The sequence below is a fragment of the Crinia signifera genome, chromosome 19 (genome assembly GCF_055691185.1).
Source record: "Crinia signifera chromosome 19, ASM5569118v1, whole genome shotgun sequence".
Classification (NCBI taxonomy): domain Eukaryota; kingdom Metazoa; phylum Chordata; class Amphibia; order Anura; family Myobatrachidae; genus Crinia; species Crinia signifera.
In genome coordinates this window covers 82,625,039-82,636,779 of record NC_139226.1, presented here as the reverse complement: position 1 = coordinate 82,636,779, position 11,741 = coordinate 82,625,039, and the positions used below count along the sequence as shown (strand labels likewise).

At 42.9% G+C, this 11,741-nt stretch overlaps 1 protein-coding gene across 1 annotated transcript; it reads left to right on the top strand.

Annotated features, from left to right (window-relative positions):
• The first annotated feature begins 255 nt into the window (after positions 1 to 255).
• LOC146041572 (olfactory receptor 8U9-like) lies at positions 256 to 8,586 on the top strand. The gene is made up of 2 exons (XM_083161523.1): positions 256 to 1,162; positions 8,543 to 8,586. The coding sequence occupies exons 1-2, from the start codon at positions 256 to 258 to the stop codon at positions 8,584 to 8,586; spliced, it is 951 nt and encodes a 316-aa protein (XP_083017649.1).
• The last annotated feature ends 3,155 nt before the right edge of the window (positions 8,587 to 11,741 follow it).

The following is an 11,741-nucleotide window of genomic DNA, read 5'->3' as shown; positions in this document are numbered from 1 at the left end:
TGCTTTGATACCTGTCAGCCTCACCAGTGCTCATTTGCTCATATATACCTTATAGCCAGTTCCATTTACAGGGACATGCACTCAGTGAACATTGCTTATGTGAGAATGCCATATTACAGCCCACTTATATCACTTGAATTGAAGCTGGTGATTGACATTCTGGTGATTGCTCTGAAAAATAAAATGACAGCTCCTCTATAAATCTGTAATGATTCAATACTGATCTCTCCTTTATCTACAGTGACAATTGCCAAAATGCATGGACACAATCTTACAAGTATTTCGGAATTCATTTTAGTGGGACTTTCTGAAAAACATGAACTCAGGATTTTACATTTTATGATATTTTTGTGTATCTATATAATTACATTGAATGGAAATCTATATATAATTGTTGCCTATATTTTCAGTCCAAATCTACACAATCCTATGTACTATTGTCTGGCCAATTTTGCTTTTCTGGATATATGTTATATCACAACCACTGTTCCAAATATGTTATCAAACTTTCTATCAGAAGATAAAGCAATCTCTGTGTATGGTTGTGCTGTGCAGATGTACTGTTTTCTGCTTTTGGGTGGAACAGAGTGCTATATTCTTGCAGCCATGGCTTATGATCGATATATTGCTATATGTCATCCACTTTTATATAACATTATTATGAATAAATTTGTGTGTCGGAAGCTTATCACTGGATCATGGATTATTGGGGCAGCAAATTCTCTTATACACACTCTCCTTACATTCTCTTTAACTTTCTGTCGAAATAAAATTAACCATTTCTTTTGTGATATTCCACCTGTTCTTGAACTATCATGTACGGATACCTGGATTAATGAGCTTGTTGTTTTTATCTGTAGTGGATGTGTTATTATTGGTTCATGTGTATTAATAATGATTTCCTATATTCAGATCATCTTAGCTATTCTCCGGATGCATTCAAAATCCAGCAGGATGAAAACTTTTTCAACCTGCACTTCGCACTTAATAGTTGTTACTATATTTTACGGTTCTGGAATTTTTATGTATTTTAGACCCAAAACGAGTTACGGTATGGATCAGGATAGGCTGGTCTCTGTCATGTATACAGTTATTGCACCAATGTTAAACCCTTTTGTGTATAGTCTGAGAAATAGGGAAGTAAAATCTGCTATGAGAAAGATATATCATTTAATAAAATTGTGATCATTACAATAAATACATAAATGTACAATTACAAATATTCTACAGGATTATGTCAGGAATTTTCAGTGCTAGCATTCCCACTGAGCAAACACTGTATCACAGTAAATAACTTTGTATCAGTATTATATGCAGGGGTGTCTTCAGATAGGTGGAGGCCAGCGTGCAGCCTCTTCAGCCAGGCCCCCTACTCTCTGCCGGGAGCGGCCCTGGGAGCAGTAGGGTCTGAGCGTTCTAGAGATCAGACCCTACTGCGCATGTCAAACCTCTGCTGCGCTGTGGAGTCTGAGCTCAAAAGCGGACGCCGCCACGCCATTTTTTAGGGCGATTTCTGCAGCTCTCCTTTGTTGCCGTGAGACTACGAATAGTAAGCATTACCAAAATGGGTGCAGTGTGCATGGTATGGGCCCCCTGGGAATCAGGGGCCCATGTGCACAACGCACACTGCACCCATTATATACACCACTGATTACACAGTCAGCACATTGATTTTATACTCTTCTACCTCTGTGCTGTTATTATACTTCCTGACATACTGGGGCAGATGTATTATGCCATAACAAAAGATAAAGTGGAAGGTTATAAAGAGTGATAAAGGACCAGCCAATCAACTGCTAACTGCCATGTTACAGACTGGGTTTGTAAAATGACAGTTAGGAGCTTTTTGGCTGGTCCTTTATCACTCTTTATCACCTTCCTCTTTATCTATTGTTAAGGGCTTCTCTCTGCAGCACTTTGGGCCTTATTCTAGTGCTCTTTCTGACAAAATCCTTCTTAGATGAGCAAACCATGTGCACTGCAGGGGGCAGATGTAAAATGTGCAGAGATAATTGAGTTTGGGTGAGTTATTTTGTTTCTGTGCAGGGTAAATACTAGCTGCTTTATTTTTACACTACAATATAGATCTCACTTTGAAGTAAAACCCCACTCAAATTTAACTATCTCTGCACAAGTAACATCTGCCCCACCTGCAGTGCACATGGTTTTGTCCATCTAAGAAGGATTTTGTCAGAAAGAGTGAACTAGAATAAGGCCCTATATGAGGGGTCCATCACAGATGTATGTGACTGTGAATGGATTGGTGTAAAATGTATGCAGTACCTAGACTACTTTGTCTAGTGCTGTCCTCTCTGCTGCTCAGTGACAGCTGCCGACTGAGCAGGCTGTATAGAAGAAAGGTTTTTTGCTACTCTGCACAAGCCTTAAACAATTTCTATAACCAGAATTAGCAGGGAAAGTATACATAAGTAAAGTGCTATGGTAACCCCATCCATGCTTATTATATAAATAGGACGTGGGATATTACATCTGGTGTCCTTAGAGTCTAGTGGTTTAGTGTAGAATATAATATCCAGAGATTAGTAGGAAATGCAAAGGATTCCTCTAGGTTTCCACCGTGCGCACAGTGGAAACTATGTGCCAACGATATTGTTTCGCCAAGTGGGCTTGCACACGGTGGAAACCTAGAGGAATCCTTTATAATATCCAGAGATTAGTGGGAAATGCAAAGGATTCCTCTAGGTTTCAGCCGTGCGAACAGTGGAAACCATGTGCCAATGATATAGTTTCGCCTAGTGGGCTTATTCACGGTGAACAAGACCACTAGGCAAAACGATATCGTTGGCACATGGTTTCCACTGTGCGCACGGTGGAAACCTAGAGAAATCCTTTGCATTTCCCACTTATCTCTGGATATGATATTCTACACTAGACCACCAGTATTGCCCACCTGCTGCCCGTCAGGGGTAACAGTCCGTCCCTGCAACCAGACACAGCGGTAATATAGGGGGGTATCACCCGCTACACCGCTCACATACTAAGGATTAAACGTGTGAGGACAGAGAGCCGGGAGCAGATGGAACAGTGAGACGCTACCCGGCAAATACATTAACAGACTGCGGCTGAAAGATTATCACATTGTAAATTTGACTTTTGGGGTTGTGGGACAGCAGACTCCGACCCACATCTATAATCTTTAAACCAGGCGCACAAGAGGTGGTAAAGTATCGAATTTATAATCCGGTTATACTGCATCTCAATTTCCATATGTTAAAATCCACATAGCTTTGTATCTACTCTAAGTCATATTGGGATAAACTCAATTACTCTATTCATAATCTTTTACATTAAATGTGCATATTACCCTGCTAATGGTGATTGCAATCTGTGGCTACATCTGTATCTACATATGTGTCTACATCGGCAGACAGACGGTCCAGTCTGATGCTGGAAGGAACACATAGATAAGTACATATTGGTGTACATATATGCGATCTTCTATTATCTTGCTCTTTAGTAGCACAGCTTGTGTACCTCTAATCCAGGGGTGGGGAACCTCCGGCCTGTGGGCCGGATAAGTCCCCGCACCCAGTTTGCTCGGCCTACCTGCCCGCATACATGAATACTTGCTTACCCTCCAGTTGAAGGTGAAGCCAGACTCTGCCGGAGACAAAACAGGGTAAATAAATAAAGTAAATGCTGCTGCTCTTGTGCCGCTCCTCTCACCCAACTACTTCCTTCCCCAGTGACTGAGAGATCCAGGGGTTGTCATTTACCCCCAAACAGGTTTATGTGATTATGTCTGATTGTCACTTTCTCCACACTGCCGCTGCCCATGTGTCCATATGTATAATGCCCACATGTATATGCCGCTGCCCATTTGTGCAATGCCCACATGTATGTGCCGCTGCCCACGTGTATAATGCCCACATGTATATGCCGCTGCTCGTGTGTACAATGCCCACATGTATAAATCGCTGCCTGTGTGTATAATGCCCACATGTATATATATCGCTGCCCATGTGTATAATGCCCGCATGACTATATCGCTGCCTGTGTGTATAATGCCCACATGTATATGCCGCTACCCATGTGTATAATGCCAGCATTTATATACCACTGCCTGTGTGTATAATGCCCACATGTATATGCCACTGCCCATGTGTATAATGCCCGCATGTATGTGCCACTGCCCATGTCTATAATGCTCGCATGACTATATCGCTGCCTGTGTGTATAATGCCCACATGTATATGCCGCTGCTCATGTGTATAATGCCCGCATGACTATATCGCTGCCTGTGTGTATAATGCCCACATGTATATGCCGCTGCCCATGTGTATAATGCCTGCATGTATATGCCGCTACCCATGTGTATAATGCCAGCATTTATATACCACTGCCTGTGTGTATAATGCCCACATGTATATGCCGCTGCCCATGTGTATAATACCCAAATGTATATGCCGCTGCCCATGTGTATAATGCCCGCATGACTATATCGCTGCCTGTGTGTATAATGCCCACATGTATATGCCGCTGCCCATGTGTATAATGCCCGCATGACTATATCGCTGCCTGTGTGTATAATGCCCACATGTATATGCCGCTGCCCATGTGTATAATGCCCGCATGACTATATCGCTGCCTGTGTGTATAATGCCCACATGTATATGCCGCTGCCCACGTGTATAATGCCCACATGTATATGCCGCTGCTCGTGTGTACAATGCCCACATGTATGTGCCGCTGCCCATGTGTATAATGCCCACATGTATAAATCGCTGCCTGTGTGTATAATGCCCACATGTATATACCGCTGCCCATGTGTACAATGCCCACATGTATGTGCCACTGCCCATGTCCATAATGCCCGCATGTATATATATCGCTGTCCATGTGTATAATACCCGCATGAATATATTGATCACTTTTATATGGCCCCCGAAGGATTTTATAAATATCCAAATGGCCCTTGTTTGAAAAAAGGTTCCCCACCCCTGCTCTAAACACTTGTAGACAGACGGTCCAGACTGATGCTGGGAGGCATACATAGGCAGTGCACATTTGTTTTATGAATGGGATCCTTTATTAACCCCTTCCTGACAGAGCTAGTTTTTGCGTTCCTGACAGAGCCATTTTTTTCAAATCTGACATGTCTCACTTAAGTGGGGATAACTTTTTTTTGCTTTTACTTATCCCAGTGATTTTGAGATTGTTTTTTCGTGACACATTGTACTTCAAATTAGTGGTAAATTTGGGTCGATACAGTCTGTGTTTTTTTGTGAAAAATACCAAAATGTCGTGAAAAAATGGAAAATTTAGCGATTTGCAAAATGTTAAATTTTCTGCTTGTGAGACAAATAATCATACCACTCAAAATAGTTAATAACTAACATAGACCATATGTCTACTTTATGTTTCCATCATTATTTCAACTTCCTTTTAATTTTTTTGGACACTAGGAGGCTTACAATATGAATAGCAAATTCTCAAATTTTCAAGAAAATTTCAAACACTGATTTTTTTAGGGACCAGTTCAGTTCTGATATGACTTTGAGGGACTTGTATGTGAGACACCCCCATAAATGATGCCATTTCAAAAACTGCACCCCTCACAGTATTCAAAACAGCATTTTGGAAGTTTGTTAACCCTTTAGGTGTTTCACAGGAATTAAAACAAAGTGTAGGTGAAATTTCAAAATTTCATTTTTTTTGCAGATTTGCAATTTTAATACATTTTTCTAAGGAACACAGTACATTTTACTAGAGAAATGTGACTAAAAATTTATTCCCCCAATTCTTTTGTTTTCAAAAATATCCTATATGTGGCCCTAGTGTGCACGTTGACCAAACCACAGGCTTCATAATAGAAGGAGCACCTACTTGATTTTGGAGCCTCCTTTTTATGAGATTATTTTTTAGGCACCATGTAGGTTTCTAGGCACCATAAGATGCTAAAATTTAGGAACCCCCCCACAAGTCACCCCATTTTGCAAAGTACACCCCTCAGGGAATTCATCTAGGGGTATAGTGTACATTTCAAACCCCCAGGGGTTTCACCAATTGTGGTACAAGTGGGCAGTGAAAATGAAAAATTACATTTTTTTACACAAAAATGCAGTTCTGGCTCAAAATTTTTCATTTTCACAAGGAATGAAGGAGATAAAGCACCCCAAAATCTGTGCCCCAATTTCTCCCGAGTACGGCAATGCCTCACATGTGACCAAAAAATACCAGTTGGGTGCATGGCAGGACTCAGAAGGGAAGGAGTGATTTTTGGATTTTGCAGCTCAGATTCTGGTGGAATTTTGGTGGGTGCTATGTCGCATTAGCAAGACCCCCCAAGCACCAATACAGTGGAACCCCCCCACAAGTCACCCCATTTTGCAAAGTACACCCCTCAGGGAATTCATCTAGGGGTATAGTGTACATTTCAAACCCCCAGGGGTTTCACCAATTTTGATACAAGTGGGCAGTGAAAATGAAAAATTACATTTTTTTACACAAAAATGCAGTTCTGGCTCAAAATTTTTCATTTTCAGAAGGTATGAAGGAGAAAAAGCACCCAAAATCTGTGCCCCAATTTCTCCCGAGTACGGCAATGCCTCACATGTGACCAAAAAATACCAGTTGGGTGCATGGCAGGACTCAGAAGGGAAGGAGTGATTTTTGGATTTTGCAGCTCAGATTCTGGTGGAATTTTGGTGGGTGCTATGTCGCATTAGCAAGACCCCCCAAGCACCAATACAGTGGAACCCCCCCACAAGTCACCCCATTTTGCAAAGTACACCCCTCAGGGAATTCATCTAGGGGTATAGTGTACATTTCAAACCCCCAGGGGTTTCACCAATTTTGATACAAGTGGGCAGTGAAAATGAAAAATTACATTTTTTTACACAAAAATGCAGTTCTGGCTCAAAATTTTTCATTTTCAGAAGGTATGAAGGAGAAAAAGCACCCCAAAATCTGTGCCCCAATTTCTCCCGAGTACGGCAATGCCTCACATGTGAACAAAAAATACCAGTTGGGTGCATGGCAGGACTCAGAAGGGAAGGAGTGATTTTTGGATTTTGCAGCTCAGATTCTGGTGGAATTTTGGTGGGTGCTATGTCGCATTAGCAAGACCCCCCAAGCACCAATACAGTGGAACCCCCCCACAAGTCACCCCATTTTGCAAAGTACACCCCTCAGGGAATTCATCTAGGGGTATAGTGTACATTTTAATCCCCCAGGGGTTTCACCAATTTTGATACAAGTGGGCAGTGAAAATGAAAAATTACATTTTTTTACACAAAAATGCAGTTCTGGCTCAAAATTTTTCATTTTCAGAAGGTATGAAGGAGAAAAAGCACCCCAAAATCTGTGCCCCAATTTCTCCCGAGTACGGCAATGCCTCACATGTGAACAAAAAATACCAGTTGGGTGCATGGCAGGACTCAGAAGGGAAGGAGTGATTTTTGGATTTTGCAGCACAGATTTTGGTGGAATGAATGGTGGGTGCTATGTTGCACCAATACAGTGGAACCCCCCCACAAGTCACCCCATTTTGCGAAGTACACCCCTCAGCGAATTCATCTAGGGGTATAGTGTACATTTCAAACCCCCAGGGGTTTCACCAATTTTGATACAAGTGGGCAGTGAAAATGAAAAATTACATTTTTTTACACAAAAATGCAGTTCTGGCTCAAAATTTTTCATTTTCAGAAGGAATGAAGGAGACAAAGCACCCCAAAATCTGTGCCCCAATTTCTCCCGAGTACGGCAATGCCTCATGTGTGACCAAAAAGTGGCAGGACTCAGAAGGGAAGGAGTGATATTTGGAGTTTGCAGCACAAATTCTGGTGGAATGATGGTGGGTGCTATGTCGCATTAGCAAGACCCCCAAAGCACCAATACAGTGGAACCCCCCCACAAGTGACCCCATTTTGCAAACTACACCCCTCAGGGAATTCATCTAGGGGTATAGTGTACATTTCAAACCCCCAGGGGTTTCACCAATTTTGATAAAACTGGGCAGTGAACATGAAAAATTAAATTTTTTTACACAAAAATGCAGTTCTGGCTCAAAATTTTTCATTTTCACAAGGAATGAAGGAGAAAAAGCACCCAAAAATCTGTGCCCCAATATCTCCCAAGTACGGCAATGCCTCACATGTGACCAAAAAATACCAGTTGGGTGCATGGCAGGACTCAGAAGGGAAGGAGTGATTTTTGGATTTTGCGGCTCAGATTCTGGTGGAATGAATGGTGGGTGCTATGTGGCATTAGCAAGACCCCCGAAGCACGGTGAAATTATGAACCTAATATTCCATAGATGTGTGGTATATTTTAAAACACTCCTTTATACATAGGCCGGGTTTGTCAGGGCAAGTGTCACGCTGGAAAATAGTTTGCTTTCTTATTCCCTTTTTATAGCAAACTTTGCACCTTTTTTGTGTCCTGCCCTTTTTTCCAGTGGAGGGGATTTCATCAGGAAAATGCTGCCCTGGTACAATACGGGGGCCAGTACTAGAAGTACTGGGGCCCTCTGCCTGCTGGTTCCCAAATATTAGGCCCTTTATGACTTCCTCTTGAAAGTGCATAAATGTCCCCCTCTGGCCGGTAGAACGGAATAGCACGTAAGCGTTATACAGTGCCATCTGGATGATATACACGGCCACCTTCTTGTACCAGATTTTTGTTTTCCGCAGGGCACTGTACGGCTTCAGTACCTGATCTGAAAGATCCACTCCGCCCATGTACCTATTGTAATCCAGGATACAATTAGGTTTGGAGGTGTGGGTACTGGTACCTCGTACAGGGACGGAGGTGGTACTGTCTCCGTGAATTGTTGTCAGTATAAGGACATCCCTCTTGTCCTTATATTTGACCAACAACATATTTTCGTTGCATATTCCCCTGCTTTCACCCCTTCTCATTACTTGGGCAATGTGCGTTTTTGGGAGGCCTCTTTGGTTCTTGCGCACAGTACCGCAAGCTGCTGTACCTCTTGAACCAAGGGCCTTAAACAGGGGGATGCTAGTGTAAAAGTTATCCACATAGAGGTGATAACCTTTATCCAGGAAGGGGTGCACTAAATCCCAGACAATTTTCCCACTAACACCTACGAGGGAGGGGGGGCATTCTGGCGGTTCAATTCTTGAATCCTTCCCTTCATAAACCCTAAACCTGTGGGTGTACCCTGAGGTGCTTTCACACAGTTTATACATTTTTATGCCATACCTTGCCCTCTTACTGGGAAGGTACTGGCGGAATTTAACCCTTCCTTTAAAATGTATAAGGGACTCGTCGATACAAATACATTTTTCAGGGATGTACACCTCTTCAAATTTGGCACTGAAATGATCAATGACCGGCCTGACTTTGAATAGCCGGTCAAAGGTGGGATCATCTCTGGGTGGGCACTGTGCATTATCGGTGTAATGTATAAATTTAAGAATTGTCTCAAATCGAGTCCGGGTCATGGCCATACGGTAAAATGGAGTACTGTACAGAACATCTGTACTCCAATATTGCCTAATTTCTGGCTTTTTTACTATGCCCATATGAAACACCAGACCCCAAAACGTCATCATCTCTACTGCATCTACAGGGGTCCACCTAGCAAATGATGACGTGGGGTTTTGAGCAATAAACTGCTGGGCATATAAATTAGTTTGGTCCACCATTAAATTTATAAAATCATCAGAGAAAAATAATTTGAAAAAGTCAATTTCTCTGAGACCTGTGGAATCAAATTGGATTCCTGGCATGGCCAAAAACTCAGGAACCTGGGGCTCAAAATTGTCTGGTGGTGGGGTCCATACGAGATCAATTGTTGGGGGGGGGTCTCAGCTGCTCTACGGGGGCGTCTTTGAGGGGGTCCCTCATCACCAGAGGAGGAAGAGGAGCTTAAGACGAATCCTTCAAATTCCCCGCTTGCATCACTGGCTGTGTCTGAGTCAGAGGCAAGCATGGCATATGCCTCCTCCACTGAATACATTCTCCTGGATGACTGGGAGGACATTTGGGAGGACATTTGGGAGGACATTTGGGATGCCATTTTTATTTTTGTGTTACTGGTAGTGAAATGTTTCAACACGTGTATAGTGTAGGGGGGGGTACAAACTTTATTTCAACCCGGGGGGTATGTAGTGTGTAGTGTGTATGTAGTGCAGAAAAAAAAAAAATACTTTATACCAATAAAAAAAAAAAAAAAAAAATTGAAGGGGTTAAAAAAAAAAAAAAAAAAGGTCCTGCGCCAAAAATTGAGCACAGATGTTGGTCAGTAACGTCTGTCACTGAACAGCGCTCAAAGGCAACAGGAATTTGATCAAAAAAAAAAAAAAAATAGATCAACCCTGTGCCGAAAAAGATGATCAGTGATGTACGTCACTGATCAGCGCACAGCGGCCACAGGACACCCACAAAATCACAGTGTGTGTAAAAAAAAAATTAAAAAAAGACCCCACAGCACACACACAAAAAAAAAAGGTGATCAGTGATGCGACACTGATTACCAGTGAGGTGCAGCAGGTGCACAACCTTTGGTGCAACTGACAGTCCAACTGACAGGTATATATAAAAAAAAAAAAACCTCTGTACCCCCAAAAAAGTTGCTGATCACCTCAGATATAGTGATCAGCACAAAATGCGGGGGCAGCAGACACAAAATTTAGCACTCTCTATCACTCTCTGTCACTATCTCTCTCTATCTCTCTATCTCTCACTATCTATCACTCTATGACACTGCAGCAGCAGCACTGACAGGTATATCTATATATAAAAAAAACCTGCGCCCCCAAAAAGTTGCTGATCAGTTAATTTATACTGATCAGCACAAAAGGAGGGGGCAGCAGTCAGTTATATAAAAAATATATAGCACAATCTGTCACTATCTCTCTCTATCTCTCTCTCTCTATCTCTCTCTATCTCTCTATAACTATCACACTGCAGCAGCACAAAATATAGCACTCTGTCACTAGGCCTCTCTATCTATCTCTCTCTCTCTATCTCTCTATCTCTCTCTATCTATAACTATATCACACTGCAGCAGCACAAAATATAGCACTCTCTGACACTATCTCTCTCTCTATCTCTCTCTATCTCTCTCTATCTCTCTCTATCTCTCTCTATCTATCTCTCTATCTAGCTATTACACTGCAGCAGCACAATTTCACAGCACAGGAAGGCACAAGTAGCAACAGGATCCAGGAAGCATCCAGCACACTACAAGCACAGATCAAGCAGTGATCAAGCAGTGATGAAGCAGCGATCAGGTAAGTATGGAGCAAGGTTCTGGTCAGTATATGGCGGCAGGGGGGTACGGTGACCGCACTGCACGCTATTCCAGACCGGAATGGCGTCTGCAGTGCAGTCACCGTTAGTTTAAATCCCCCTCCTTGGCTGTGATTGGTCCGTCGGTCCGACGGACCAATCACGGCCTTTGGGGGCGGGCGGGGTGAGGTGGGGTGACACCAGTGTCACCCTTACACCCCGCGGTGATTGGTGCTGTACTTTACAGCACCAATCACCTCTGATCCCGTGTCACCGGCGAACGTTATTCGCCGGTGACACAGGAAAACGCTGTGAATGGCTGTTCACACTGAACAGCCAATCACAGCGATCGCCAACGGGGGGGGCGGCATCGCAGCCCCCCCTGGGCATGCACGGACATGTCTGCTGTCAGGGACAGCAGACATGTTGAAACTGTCACCGCGTCTATAGACGCGGTGACAGTTTAAATCCATGACGTACATTTACGCCATGTGTCGGGAAGTGCTTCCCGACCATGACGT